Source organism: Panthera onca, chromosome D3 (assembly GCF_046562875.1).
Source record: "Panthera onca isolate mPanOnc1 chromosome D3, mPanOnc1 haplotype 2, whole genome shotgun sequence".
NCBI lineage: Eukaryota > Metazoa > Chordata > Mammalia > Carnivora > Felidae > Panthera > Panthera onca.
In genome coordinates this window covers 20075080-20090807 of record NC_138350.1, presented here as the reverse complement: position 1 = coordinate 20090807, position 15728 = coordinate 20075080, and the positions used below count along the sequence as shown (strand labels likewise).

The following is a 15728-nucleotide window of genomic DNA, read 5'->3' as shown; positions in this document are numbered from 1 at the left end:
GACAGGGAAGTGAAAACTGGGATTAGAGAAAACTTGCTCAGGATCCTGAATCAAAAGTAGAACCCAGACCTCTGGCTCCATCTCACTGTTCTTTTCATTGCATGAGGCTTCTTGTCTGTTTTTTTAGATCTGTTTTTCTTATGTTGCTCATATTTTTGTGTCATTTCTAAGAATCCATTGCTAAATCTGGAGGTAGAGAGAGAAGTGGCATTTTCTGAGACCACATAGGGAGCGGTTGTAGCTTTTCCTGTTGGTCAGCAGTTACAAAGTGCTCACTGCTCTATCAGAGGAGTTTTCTCATTGAGTATGATCAGTTTTCCTCCTTTTTCTTGTCCTTCCCTATCCAGCACCAAAGGTAAGATTAGACCAATCTCAGCATCTTGCAAAAATTTGTTGAAATTTGAGTCAGGTTGCATGTGAAATAAGCCTTCTGCTCTAGCTAGGTGGGGTGCTAAAAAATAGCTGCTAGAGCTTTTATTTTCCTGGTTTCTTAAAGCCAAGATGACTACAATATTAAATCACATTTGTAATTTTTTTTTTTATTTTGGAAAATTTCAAACATACATACCCAGAGAAAGAATAGTACAATGAGCATTTGTGGAACTAAATCTCATCACTGTGCTTTAACAATGATAATAATTTTGCCATTCTTGTTCACCTATCTCTTCTAACTTTTTTTCCAGAAGTATTTTAAGTCAAGTCCTAGATATTATGTCATTTAACTGTGAATTCTTCAGAATATACCTTTGACTTTAAAAAATGTATTTATTTATTTGTTTTTGAGACACGTACAGAGAAACAGAGAGAGAGAGGGAGGAGAGAGAGAGAGATAGAGAGAGAGAGAGAGAGAGAGAGAGAGAGAGAGAGAGAGGGAATCCCAAGCAGGCTCTACTCTGTCAGCGTAGAGCCTGACTCAGGGCTTAAACTTACGAACTGTGAGATCATGACCTGAACTGAAATCAAGAGTGGGAGACTTAACTGATTGAGCAACCCAGGTGGCTCATCTTTGACTTAAAACAGACAAACAAACAAACAAACAAACAAAAACATAACCCTTGTGCTATTATCACACAAAAAATCCATAGGAATTTCTTAATTTAGGAAGTTTAATACCTGTTCATATTCAGATTTTCCTGATTATATAAAAATTTTCTTCTTACAGTTGATTTGTTTGAACCAGAATCCAAATGAAGTCTATACATTGTATTTGACTATACTTTCTTTAAAGGAAATACCTATATCTATATCTTCAGCTTACTGTAATTATTTTTCAGTTTTATATCATTACCCTCCAGCCCTAGTCCTGGCCTACATTAACACACTTTTTTAAAAAAATTGGATTGTTTGTCTTTTTCTTTTGTTGAGTTGAAAGAGTTCTTTAGAGGTTCTAGACCTTTATCGGATATAGGATTTGCAAATATCCCCCTTTCTGTAGGTTGTCTTTTCCTTTTCTTGATAATGTCCTTTGAGGCACAAAAGTTTTAAATCTTGATGAAGTTCAGTTTATCTATTTTTAGTTTATTTATTTGCTTATGCTTTTGCTGTAATTTCTAAGAATCCATTGTCAAATCCAAGATCATGAAGATTGATCCCTATGTTTTCTCTGAAGGATTTTATATTTTTAGCTCTTACATTAAGGTTTTTGATCCATTTTGAGTTATTTTTTTGTATATGATGTGAGGTGGGGGTTCAGCTTCACTCTTCTGCATGTGTATGTCCAAATCTTTCAGCACCATTTGTTGTAGAGACTATTATTTCCTAATTGAATGGTCTTGCACATACATTTTTATACAACTCAATGAAAACATGCTGTTGCCTATAGGGCTGATAGGGCTTTGTCTTGGAGTTAAGACTGATGCCCAGAACACTGTTCTCTCCCTGCCCAGCTTCCTGACTCAAACTGCTATTGCCTTTGACTGGTCTCTTTGTGTTTTGCCACCATTGTGATGATTTCACCACCTTTACATTCTCCTCCTCTCCTCAGGGTTAGTTTTTAGTTATAAGATGAAGACCCTGGGCTTTTCAATCCTACACCATTAGATATCAGTGCAGAGCCTAGACTGGAAATGCTGGGAGGGGTGGAGAGATCAGGCTTCCTGAGGGAGGGAAGAGCAGATATAGGAGGAGAAAAAGGAATGTAAGCAGGGAGGGAAAGGAGGTCACCCTGGAGCTGGGGGTGGGGTTGACAAAGGACCTGCTCCTTAGTTTAGCTTGTGAGGTGGCACCTGTCTAATGAGCATTGAGAGGAGGGCACTGGGATTCTCTGTCTTGGAACCAAACCTTCAAGTCCACAGTTCAAGCGGGTAAAAGTCTGTTGACTGTGGTTGCCATGGAAAGGGTACTCTTTGCCCTTGGAGCTGGTGTGGGGTAGTCATATAAATAAACTAGATGCCCAACCTCTCTCCTTGCCTTCCAAACACTTACTGTTCAGGTTACTGATTAAACTCTTTTGACTTGGGAGCCCCCAGGTAGCTGAGGGGCAGTCTCACTCAGCTCAAGTCCTGATGGAACCTATTCCCCAGCAGTCAGCTTTTTCTGATTTTTGTTTTTGAATAGTACTTGGTATAGGCTGCTCCCTCTCTGTATGATTTCTGGGGCTTCTTGCTGGAGGCCTTGCCCAACATCCTACCTGCTCCACCTGCTGCCCAGAGGCAGTAATTCCTTGAATAATATGTAGGAAGGATGAGGGTTGCCCTTTATTTAGTGTCAGTCTCTTGCTTAGATTCCAATAGGGGCTTTACTTATTCCATCTCCAGTTCACATAACAGTGCTGCATGGGTAAGGATTTCTGTTTTATTTTCCACTTTGTAGGAGTGATAACTGAGTTTCAGAGAAGTTAGGTAATTTATCCCAAATCACATAGGAAGTGTATGGCAAAACCAAGATTGGCACCCAGGTCTCTCTAGTTTCAGAGTCTGTGTTCTCACAGTTCTACTCTGTGCTGGGATGGGATGAAAGCATAGTGTGATGGAATGGGATAGATCATCTAGTTCTATGTCCTATGCTCTCATTTTATAGATGGGGAAACAGTTCTCAAGAAGGGAAGGGACTCTGTGGAGTTAAAAAGTAGCAGAATTTTAGGATGAGCAGTAGTATCCCTGTTATTGAATCCAAACCTTTGGCATTATGTAGTCCCTGCCTTTTTTTTTTTAAGTTTATTTATTTATTTTGAGAGAGAGAGAGAGAGACAGAGAGAGAGAGAGAGAGAGAGAGAGAGAGAGAGAGAATCCCAAGCAGACTCTGCTGACAGTGCAGAGCCCGATGTAGGGCTCTGTCTCACGACTGTGAGCCAAAATCAAGAGTTGGATGCTTAACTGACTGAGCCACCCAGGCACCCCTGGTCCCTGCCCTATAAGTCTTTCATTTCTTCTGTACAGAGTCAGTTAAAATTCAAAACCTTGGGAAAAATTAAGATAGCCTGTTAAATAACTATGAACAAGTTTCCAAGAGTCGGATTTCAGAGGACTATGAGGAGAGAACATTGACTACACACTTGTATGAAGGGTCTGAAGGAAGGACATTTAGGCAGAGTGGAGGGGCGGGGAAGGGTCAGACAGATGAGGCTTTGTCTCTATACATTTGGCTGACTTCAGGTTCACCATGAATCGTAGAACATGAAGTCATTAAAATAATTATGCTGATGTTGAATGTACCTTCTAGGAGTTCACATTAAGATACACATGAGTTTCAAGTTCATGGACAAAAGAAAAGAATTGTTAGTTAATAAAGTAAGATAGGTGTTTATTTACATTACACACAAAGATTAATCAATTTTGTTGTGTGTGTGTAGAGGCATTGTGTGTGATGGGTGAGAAGAGAAGGGGTCTTGTGAGATCCAAGTCCACATAGAGAACAACTAGAGACATGCCAGGAAGGCTTGGGGAGGACATAGGGATCCAGTGAGTGTGTAATTGATAGGAGAGAAAAAGCATTTCAGGTGCAGGGTCCAGTTGTGATCCAGGCCACTGAGTAGCAGTAGTGTGGAATCTTGACTATGGCTACTGTCTTGTGGCCAGATTTTGGGCTTTGAGACCTGGATTTGATTATTCCTCCATGCACTCCACTGAATCGTATTGGCTCCCCACTGTCCCCCTCCTGAGCACCCTGACTTATCAAGTTCTGAGAAGTGTTCTGCTCTGTAAAATTTCCTAGTATCACATACCTTATTCACGTGTGCACAATCATTTGAGATAAGCCTCAGACTTTATGCATTACACATGATGACTGAATGTCCCTATTTATGTTTCCTGGGGCTATTAACATGACTGCAGTAAACTTTTACAGCAACTCCACTGGCCATTTTGGATCCTTGAGTGAAAATAAGAGCTTTGGATTTTGCTTAAAGTTTGAATACTTATTACCTGAGCCATTCACTTTCACAAATGAAAAGAGAAATTTGAGCAATGGGGATTTTCATCTCAAATGTCGTTGCCAGGCAGGATTTATTGGGGGCTCAGATACAACTCGGACCAGAATGGGCAGCAAAAGCACACATATAGAATCACAGGATCTCAAAGCATCTGAGCTGAGATGAAGTAATCTGCCCAAGGCTCATGGTCAGAGACTCATAGGTTTTCCTATGAAAAAACTCCTATGAAAAAAACTCAAGAGGTTTTCCCAACTGAATCTTTAATTTTATTATTCCCCATGAATCCCATGGACGTGGTTCAGTCAAATTTTCAAAGCGACAGGAACAAAGCTTTTGAGCTGAATCTAACTCCTTGTTTTTGTAAATATAGTTTTATTGGATCATGGCCAATATTGTGTTGTCCATAGCTGCTTTCATGCTTTGACTGCAGAGTTGAGCAGGTTAGACAGATACTGTATGGCCTACAAAACATGAAACACTTATTACCTGATCCTTTACAGAAAAAGTTTGCTGACCCCTGGTCTAGAGTGTGATAGTTTTTTATTTTACTTCAATTTGGTTTTGCTTAGCAGCATTGGGGAAATTTGCTTTTTTCCTTCCTTTCTTCTATTTTCTCCCCCCCCTTTATTAAGGGCTAAGAGTAGTTTAGAGAAGGAGCAATCTGGGAAGAGCTGAGAAACAAATGATCCCATAGGATTACAGGAGAGTTCTTTTCTACTAGTGCTGGTGGTATATTTACCTATTCATTCCTCTACTTTTATAAATTAAAAAAGTAATGAAATACTTCAAACATACAAAAAAGTAAAAAGACTAATATAGCAAAGACCACCACTCAGATTCTATAGATCTCAAAAAATCAGTCATTTTTACAGAAAAGAAATAAAATATTACAGATATTATGGAAGTCTTATCTCTATCTTTCTTGACCTTGTTTTCTTCCTTCTGAAAAGTTGCACATGTTTTAAACTTGGTATGTTTTCTTCTGGTCTGTTTTAATATTTTTACTACATATATATGTACATTTATATATCCCATAAAGAATATAATGTGTTTTTAAATTTCTGCTCCCCCTACTTTTGAACTGTAAGAAAAATGAAACAATGGTATTTAAGAAAATCTGGAGGAGAAAGCACCCATAATCCCATGGCTTTAATACATATATTTCATATTGTGGCCTCACCCATATGTGTGCTATCCTTTACAGAATTGCAGTTGGAATGTGCATAGCATTTTGTCATCTTTCTTCTCCATCTTATTATCAAACTGTATACATTTTTCATGTTTCAATCCTCATAATTATTATTAAATTTTTTTTTAACGTTTATTTATTTTTGAGACAGAGAGACAGAGCATGAACGGGGGAGGGTCAGAGAGAGGGAGACACAGAATCTGAAACAGGCTCCAGGCTCTGAGCTGTCAGCACAGAGCCTGACGCAGGGCTTGAACTCACGGACCATGAAATCATGACTCGAGCCGAAGCCGGCCGCCTAACCAACTGAGCCACCCAGGCGCCCCATTCATAATTATTATTTTGGGGACTGTGGAACATAACTGTTGACATAGTTTTCAGCAAGCTATTTAGAAATCCTCTGGCGGACCAAAAGCTCTTGACAGTGGTCACCTTTGGTCCAAATCATGGAAGTAGGGACATTTTTACTTTTCAGTGTATAGCTTTCTGTGCTGTTTTTTCCCAACCATACCCGTAAATTATTTTACCTTAAAAGTAGGTAAAACAATTTTTTTAAATGATAAAATATCTTGCTCTCTGCAGAAAATAATCTAGAAAAAAAAGCCCTTACCTCTTAATGTTGTGGCAAAGTCACTGAACTTGGAGACAGAAAACTGGATTTTAGCTCTTGAGCATGTCATAAATTTGGTCTCTCTTATCTATAAAGTGGAGCCAATATATTGTCCTATTACCTTGTTTTGGAGATTAAAACAATGAATGTATCTGAAAGCACTTGGTAAACTATAAAATTCCCTAGATATGGAGAAAAAAAAAAACCCTAGTAAAGCACATAAAATTTGGGTACCTAGGATTCAAAGACTAATGTCAGAGTGCCTGGACTAATGTGAGCTCAGGTATGGCATGGCATCTGGAGGCACTCCTGCTGGCTTTCAGGGTTCAAAGGGCAGAATTCATTTCTGAAATTAGGAGTGACTCATGGGAGATAGAATTTGTCTTAGGTTTCTTCAATTCATGAGGAATGTGTTCTTGGAATTCTTTATCTGCCCTGTTAGCTGGAAATAGAGTATCATAAAGACAAGATTTCCATTAGCCTAACACTTCCCATAAGTCTTTGTAGACTTTAGTTATAGCATTATCTTAGGAGTTGTGTGTTACTTATTTGTGACTGAAGATAGGAAGGCACATATTAATGAGGGTAACACAGTCTTCTATGGCATGTTGTCATAAAGCATTACAAATGAACTACTCTGAAAAACAAACCAACCAAAGGCATTTTTAAGGCAGTAACAGCCTTGGAATCTTTTTATTGCTCACGTATGCTTATTAGCTAATCCACCAAACAAAAATGTATGCACTTACTAGCACTCCTATGTAATCAATGAATGGGGCCCCTTCAACTGATATAACTTTGTGTAATGATATAGAGGCATGGGAGGGGAGGGTCCAGCATTATGAATACTCATCATTATTCCAGTGGGTTAATGTGCAGGGTCAGGAAGAAGTGGCCGTTTCACCTTTAGCTAGGCTAATGTGCAGCCAGGGGCTCTTTCTTCCTCTTTGGCATTAGAGGACTGGGTGGAACAGGTCCAGGACCTGGGGGGGGGGCGGGGATGCTTTCTTTGGTTGCAGGACTTTCCCACTTCCAGTCACTGTGAATCATAAACCTTCAGAGTCAGAGCTTACTTTAAAAATGAGAACACAGAGACGTGGAGAGGTGAAATGTTTTATCCAAAGTTACTCAGGCCTACAATGGCAGCACTGGTGTTAAAACCCAGGTCCTCTGACCACCAGCCTTTGTTTATGTGGGATTTCTGACTCTACTTCTCCTCATCCACCAGGAATGACAATGATATTAGGTCCCCTGGGGCTAGAGAATCTGCAGGGGAACTAAGGCACCAGTACTCAGGAGACCCATCTTGGGAGGGAGAGTTGCACATATGCTTGGAGTTGGTGTGAGACAAGCTCTCTGCCAAGTAATAGAGGCAGGGACTAGGAGATTTGCTTGGCAGGGAGATGAACCACTGGAGCTGTAAGGAGGTGGAAGTGGGGAAGCCAAGAATGGAGAGGAGACGCAAGGGCACCATTTCCAGGGTTGTGACTGGGTGGCCCTTTACACACCCTGAAATACATTAGGTTTTATGCAATGAAACAGCTCATGCATTGCTTCTAAGGGAGGTCTAATTTCATTCACACCGAGTGATTTGAAAAAAAGGTTCACTAAGAAATCCCTTAATCCTATCCTTCCTGGTAGTATTTTGGAGCTGCCATGAAAAATTCATTTTGGGTGACTCCAGTGCTCTCTGTTGGTTAAAATTAGGAATTGCACCATACAGCCAGGTAGAAGATTCTTTATGGGGCTAAATGAGGCAGGGAGGAGAAAGAGAACAGCATCAAGAACATAACTGGTGAATTTGGGGGTGAAGAGGGAACACTTTTCCCTAAAGCTACATGAGATAATCTAGATAAAACCACCTAGAAGCAAGCCTGCCATGCAAGAGATTCTTGGTGATGTTCTGGTTGTGTTTGAGTCAAGGCGGACTCCATCTGGGCTGAGAAGATGAAATTATGATATTGCTAAAGTTTCTCTCTGCTCCAGAGTGTGGGTGGGGTTTCCCTCTCATGGACTCTCTAGCACTCAAACTTGCTTTTGGGAATAGATTTGATAAGCCTTTGCACACTGAGGTGTAAATGATGGATAATAGCTTAGAGCAGCAGTCCACAGGTGGGTTGGGCAAACCTCAAGGTGTTAATAGTTATTCCTTGGCAAACAGAGTTCCATAGTTAATTAAGTTTGTGAAGGGTCATTTCCCATGGTCCTCTCCTGGGGATTCACAGTACATGCTGTATTTTAAAGGCTTAGAGAAATTGTGTAGTAAAGAAACTGCCTTAATTTGTTTAATCCAGCATTTCATAGACTTTTTTGACCAGGGAATCTTTTCTTCCCGTGGGATGTCTACTATCATCTTGAATAAAGCTTGTCGAGAAACCTAGAAATATAGTATGATCCTGAAGTGTTAATATTTTTTTATTTTTTATTTTGTTGTGTTAAGAACACTTAACATGCCATCTATCTTTTTGACAAATTTTAAGTGTAAAATACATTATTGTTGACTATAGGCACAATGTTGTATGGCAGATCTCTAGAACTTATTCATCTTACTTAACTGAAACTTTGTGCCCGTTGATTAATAACTCCCCATTTCCCTGTCCCCCAACCCCCCTTTGTGGTAATCACTATTCTAGTCTTTGATTTTATAAATTTGCATATTTTAGATATCATATATATGTGGAAATGTGCAGTACTTGTCTTTTATATTCTGAACCAGGGATAAAAACATGAACCTCTAATTGGGGGATTTTAGCCAAAGGGCAAGGGATGTGTGGTCTAACATTGGGCTGCAGAAATCACAAGCATTGACATTACTAAGGAAACACTTTCTGCTACCCCTTTCAAGTTTGCCTCTCTGTCCCTGCAGCTGAAGTGCCTCAGTCAGACCCTGGGTGCAACTTGCAGCCAGCTGGCTTCCCTCATTCCTAACTCTGTCTCTCCTCTCCTTCCAGGCAGACATCTTCTCTGGGGCCATATTCATCAACATGGCCTTGGGTCTGGATCTGTATTTGGCCATCTTTCTTTTATTGGCAATCACTGGTCTTTATACGATCACAGGTGAGTCCTACAAATGACTCAACTGAAGCCCAGGAAAGGAGGAGGACCTAGGAGACATAGCTTCTTCTCTCAATAAAGAGAGATACACCCAGGACACAGTTTTAGGATGGAGTGTTTGCTTAGTCCCCACTCTCAGGCCCTAACAAGTTATACGGGGGCCCCAGAAAACTCCAGTGTTGGGTGGAATAGTCAGGACAGCTTCTTCTAGGAAGTGGGGCAGGGCCTGGCCTTCCAGGTTGTGGATAGAAGTTGGGAGAATTAGAGAGGGAGTGCCAGGTGCAGGGATAGGGGAGAGCAGGGAATGGAGTCAGGAATGGGCATGGCATGCGTTTGGGGCAGTGTGAGCAAGTAGATGTGTTTGGCTGGAGATGGGTGGTCAATGGGAGGTACCTGGGGTATGTGTGTGGGTGATAAGTCCTGATAGTTCAAATGAGGCCACAGTGCAAGGGTCCTGGAAGCCAGAAGGAGGCTTTGGGTTTGATGTGACAGCCACTGGGAGGCACTGTAGGCAGGAAGGGAGGGAGTGACACATACAGAGATTTTAGAAGAAGACTAAAGAGATGAATGGAGAAGCTAGTGACAGGAAGAGCAATTGGGGACACCTTTTCGGAAGTGTTACTCTGTTCTAGGTTGGGGAGGGGGCTGGGTCAGTAATGAAGTTTGCTGTGTAGCTGGAGTCCCACAGCTTTTGGGACAAGAAATTACTTAGAGCAGCTCGGGCGGCGGGAGGAGTGGTAGCGGCCAGGCAGCCCAGCTTCGTGAAGGCTTTCGGTGCGCGGCGGCCTCCAGGCAGCCAGCACGTGCCCGCCCCGCCGCCACGATGCCCAAGAGGAAGGTCAGCTCCGCCGAGGGGGCGGCGAAGAAGGAGCCCAAGAGGAGGTCAGCTAAACCTGCTTTTGCAAAAATGGAAGCGAAGCCAAAAAAGGCGGCGGGAAAGGAGAAATCTTCAGACAAAAGAGTGCAAACAAAGGGGAAAAGGGGAGCAAAGGGAAAACAGGCTGAAGTGGCTAACCAAGAAACAAAAGAAGACTTCTTACCTGCAGAAAACGGAGAAACTAAAAACGAGGAGAGTCCAGCCTCTGATGAAGTAGGAGAGAAAGAAGCCAAGTCTGATTAGTATCATATCCCATGTCTTACCAGTGGTCCCTGTCTCCCTTCTTGTACAATCCAGAGGAATATTTTTATCAACTATTTTGTAAATGCAAGTTTTTTAGTAGCTCTAGAAACATTTTTAAGAAGGAGGAAATCCCACCTCATCCCATTTTTTAAGTGTAAATGCTTTTTTTTTTTTTTTTTTTTTTTTTTTTTTTTTTTTTTAAAGAGGTGAAATCATTTGCCGCTGTTTATTTTTTGGCACAACCAGAAAATAGTGGGATATTGAATATGGGAGGCTTTGATCGTCTTGGGTGTCAGCTTAACATTCATAGATGGGGTAGTTTTTATATCCTATAATACCAAGCATACTAAATGGCAACTTGGAGTCAGTCGTGCATTTAATATGTCTTGGACATTTTAAATTACTTCTATTCCCATGTTGTTTATGCTAGAATTGTTTCCTAAAGAAAACCACTCCTTGATCTTGGCTCTCCCTGTCAGAATTTTGTGCATTCTGTAACATGTTGGTTGTGGTAGTCCAGTTTCCTAGTAACCTCGTTAATGTCTTGTGCAAGATTGAAAATTTGAGTATGTAGTGTATATGACATTAAATTGTGAATTAATGGGACTTAACAGTGTAACAGCATATCAACATTTGAAGATACCAGTACTTGATATACTGTTAAGGGAAATTTGCCTCCAATTTTAAGCTGGAAGTTCACTGTAATAACTTTGAGAAAAGAACCACAGCTACATGGTTTTTTTTAGGTTTTCAGTACATACGTTAAGAATTGTGTACAAATTGAATCGTCTGTACTGATCCTCAGAACAACAAATAAAAACTCAATTATGAAAGAAGAAAAAAGTTACTTAGATGGTCTGAGTAAAGAGAGAGCAGACATGCTAGTGGCCCTTTGAAATGTGTTGATTCAGTAAAGTCCCCAGACACCTTGTAGAGATGTCTACTCCTTGCTCTTCCCTGTCTTTGTTTGTGGAAGACATGTTTTTTTAATGTTTATTTATTTTTGAGAGACAGAGAGAGCACGAGGGGAGGATGCGCAGAGAGAGAGGGAGACACAGAATCCAAAGCAGGCTCCAGGCTCTGAGCTGTCAGCACAGAGCCCGATACAGGGTCTGAACTCAGGAGTGGTGAGATCATGACCTGAGCTGAAGTCAGACACTTAATGGACTGAGCCACCCAGGCGCCCCTGTGGAAGACGCTTCTTACCATAACCATCTCCTTTGAGCCATCTCCTACCTTCAAATGGTTGCATCAAACTCTTCCTCCTCAAGCAGGGAGAAATATTCAATTTCCAAGGCCTTCCCAGCGTTGTGAAAAGTGGAGGTGTGGGAACATGCAGGGTAGCAGACTACTGTAAAAGAACAAGAGAGGGAAGGAAAGTTAGGCAGGTGACTGAGGGGTGTGCTCAGAGGGTGTGCAGAGGGAGAGGGGCAGGCAGTGGGCAAAGGAGGTAGGCTGACAGGTTGTCCTCCTATATGAGGTCAGACATATTGTCTCCTTTGCCTGCTTAGGGGGCCTGGCAGCTGTGATTTACACGGACACCTTGCAGACAGTGATCATGCTGGTGGGGTCTTTTATCTTGACCGGGTTTGGTAAGTGGGACTGGGGCAGACTGGGGAGGTGGGGTGGCAGAGTAAGAGGCCCAGGGAAAGAAAAGCAAGCCTAGCCTCCCTGCCTATTGCTGGTCCGGGAAGTAAGCCCGGTACCCTCTGCCCTCTCTAGGGGAGTGGTCCAGCCTAGATTGGCCATCACTGTGGGTGTACAGGGGGCACCTTCCTCAGCCCTGGAGATCTCAGACTAGGCCTGGCCCAGACAATACCTGGATTCCCTACTGCTCTCTCTAGATGGACTGAGCCAGTGGTTCCCAATGTGGGCCTCTGATGTCATGGTCTGCTCTCCACAGAAAAACTGGACAAAAAAAAAAAAAAAAAAAAAAAAAAAGGATAAGGCTAAATACCCAGCAGGCTAAATATATTCAAATCTTAAATATCCTTTCTTTTATGAATTAATGACAATAAGTGATCATTTTCTTGTTTATGTCCTTATTTGATAAAATTTTAAAAATTAGCCATTGTGTGTTGTCCCCTGACTCCAATTTTGAAATTTTATTTGTCTGTGAAATCCTAAAGACAAAACTGGAGACCCTAGATATAGAGGTACTTGTTATGGGAGAATATAAATGCGTTTTGTTTTTAAGAGGGCCTGTACTCTCTGTGTGTCCTGTGAAGCCTCTTATCCACTCTCTGTTCTCTTCTTTCCAAGAGCTTCTATTTGGTTTCCCCCCAGTGGTCCATGGGGTTCAGCAGGGCAGAGGCTGGAATACCTTATTCAAGGACACACAGCCAAGAGGTGGTAGGGCTCCTTACCCTTTCTCCTTACTCCTTACCCTTTCTCTGTCTGTCTTACCACATTGCTGTAAAATCTGTGCAGGATTTTAAAGGCTGCTGCTGACAGCAAAAGGGAGGGGAAAAGAGGCCTTGAATCTTCAAAACCAAGGTCTTTCTTTTAATAATTCAAGTATTTTCCCTTTTTTAATTAAAAAAATTTTAATGTTTATTTATTTATATTTGAGAGACAGAGAGAGAGAGAGAGGCAGAGAAAGAGGTAGACAGAGAATCCCAGGCAGGCTCTGCACTAGCAAAACTCATGAGCCATGAGATCATGACCTGAGCCGAAATTAAGAGTCAGACGTTCAACCCAGGTGCCCCAAATCCTTTCTCTTTTTAAAAAGGTTTATGGTTGAAATACTTTTACAGGTTATTGTTTTGGACCCTCACAGTAGCCCCACAAGGAGGTTGGGCAGGGTTAATAATCCCATTCTGTGGATGAGAAGGTTGAAGCCCAGGTTGGGAAAATGACTTGCCCAAGACCACACTGCGAGGGTGATTTCTCAGGCATTCACAGGAAGAAACTTGAATTAAGAGTTGAGAGTTTCAGGATGTTTGTTGCTGATGTTTTCCAGCTTTTCATGAAGTGGGAGGGTATGATACCTTCATGATAAAGTACATGAAAGCCATTCCAACTGTGATTTCTGATGGAAACATCACCATCAAGAAAGAATGTTATACACCGAGAGCTGACTCTTTCCACATCTTCCGAGACCCCCTCACTGGAGACCTGCCATGGCCTGGGCTCACCTTTGGGTTGTCCATCCTTGCCCTGTGGTACTGGTGCACAGATCAGGTACCTATGCTGGATGTGTGGAGTGGACGGGGTGTTCCCAGGTCTCTACAGGGACTCCTGTCTGTGGCTTGTGGTAGTGGGTAAGGTAGAACAGGGCTCATGTGGTCTGGGGTCACTGAGCCTTACTGACAAGGAGGTGCCAGGCCAAGGGCCGAGGACATGTAGGAGTGTTGCTAGGAGTAGCCAGAGGGCATTGAGGGGTCTCTGGCCTGCACCCCACTCTCACTGCTTTCTCTGTCAGGTCATTGTGCAACGCTGCCTCTCAGCCAAAAACATGTCTCATGTGAAGGCCGGCTGTGTCATGTGTGGGTACCTGAAGCTGCTGCCTATGTTCCTCATGGTGATGCCGGGAATGATCAGCCGCATCCTGTACACAGGTGATGCCTTTTGCTAGACTCAGCAGCCACTCTCTTCCATTTTCCAGGCTCTGTGTAACTTCTAAAGCCCTGTAACTCTCTTCTCTTTCTTTTCTGCCATCTTCTTTTTTTTCTTGCCACAATTACCAGGCATTATTATTCCCCCTTTAGATAGCAAACAACTTAAGGTCGCAGAGCCTGTGGGGTTGTCTTTCTGGTTCCTTACATTGACAATTACTTTCTTCCCTTTTCCAAATTCTCTGAAGTCATGATACACCTCTAGCTGTAGCTTCTTCCAGCTAATATTTACTAACTTTTTGCTCAGTCTTACTCAGGCCGTGGTGGTGTGTCTTTAATGGCAAAGAACCCTGCCCAGGCTCTAATTGCTTGGTGCTCAGAGCCCTGTTTCTTGGACCATTTCCTTGAAGAGCCCCGAGTCTTGTACTTTGCTATCTAGGGTGATAGAGTCTTTCTTGACCCTTTTGAGGCTTCTCCAGATTTCCATTTGCTTTTTTGGGTCAGCCATAATAGGTCAAAACTGTTTCCTGGAATATGAAATAATGGCAAAAAAGAGAGCACCATGGAGCGAAACTTTGGTAAGCTCTCTCCAAATTGAAGACAGGACAGTCTGGGGGTACTTGCTGCCATTGGCTGTTAATCATGCTCCTAATAGTGATCTCATACTCCTATACTAGCTCACCTGTCATGAGAATAATATTCTTAACTGAATAATTTATGATATAATAGATATAACACACTTAATATTTGAGGCAGTGCTATAATGAATCAGTGCTCTACGGAACAGCACTAAAGGATATACCTATAGTAGGTACATAATAAATGTTTGTTGTTTTAATTCTAAAGAAGTTACTAAAATTTTCCCTAAGCTTCTAAATCATGTCCCCTTCCCTTTCCAGACTACCTCCTGTCTCTCTCCACTCCAGATTTTTCACATCTTAGAAGTACTACCCAACAGCATTCCTAGTGAGGAATTCCCTCAGTCATCTGGTGTTCAATCCTACTTGTAAAAGCTACTTCAAATAAACTTCAAAATTAGGAGCCACAGTTTCATTGTGATTTTCAGGAGAAACAAGACAATAGTTACTGCTAAGCTGTAGAGAGTTCCAGGCTAAAGATTGTGCCCCCTCACTTCCTACTCTGAGCATTGCTTTGCTTCCCCCTTCCTCTGCCTAAGAACCTTTTTCTCCCCAGTAAGATCTTGGAGACAGTCATACCAGCGGGGCAGGGGCATGGCATAGAAGGGCTCAATTTGGAGCTGCACTCTCTGTGGAACCAATTCAGGACCATGGGCAGGAATGTCTTGTTTGAAGCCTTGTTTTAAGAAAGCGAATCTTGGAAGTATTTCCCCAATGTCTACTTACTGACCTGGCTTTTCATCTTTCTCCAGAAAAAGTTGCCTGCACCGTCCCCTCGGAATGTAAGAAATATTGTGGCACTGAAGTTGGCTGTACCAACATGGCTTACCCGACCTTGGTAGTGGAGCTCATGCCCAATGGTGAGAGTCACCTTGCTGGCAGGGTCTTTCTTTGGAGGCTGATTGGACTTATACTTAGTGTAGATTTCTGCAGCCCTCTGGGGAAAAGCCATTTCTGAGCCTTGGGGCCGAGTAGGACACCTCCCTCTGGGTGTCCTCAGGTTTTGAACATGTCTTCCCTCAGTGGAAGTCAGCTTATGACTTGGTTGAGCTCTATGAGACCTGGCATGTGTCCATCAGTCAATCTTGGAAAAGAGGTGAACTGAAAATGGGCTAGCGAAAATCACGACTTTTCCATGCTATCTAGATGGTCTTTCTAGCTCTCCAACAGACATTAACATGAAAGCTTGAA

At 42.1% G+C, this 15728-nt stretch overlaps 1 protein-coding gene and 1 pseudogene across 1 annotated transcript in view; both read left to right on the top strand.

Annotated features, from left to right (window-relative positions):
• SLC5A1 (solute carrier family 5 member 1) overlaps window positions 1-15728 on the top strand; it is a 71398-nt gene that overhangs the window by 28147 nt on the left and 27523 nt on the right. The window contains exons 6-10 of the mRNA XM_060612604.3: window positions 9120-9225; window positions 11854-11934; window positions 13305-13525; window positions 13767-13902; window positions 15290-15397. Of these exons, the coding sequence (XP_060468587.1) occupies window positions 9120-9225; window positions 11854-11934; window positions 13305-13525; window positions 13767-13902; window positions 15290-15397 (652 nt within the window). The remainder of the gene's footprint in view (window positions 1-9119; window positions 9226-11853; window positions 11935-13304; window positions 13526-13766; window positions 13903-15289; window positions 15398-15728) is intronic.
• On the top strand, window positions 9923-10413 carry LOC132665533 (non-histone chromosomal protein HMG-14 pseudogene; annotated as a pseudogene).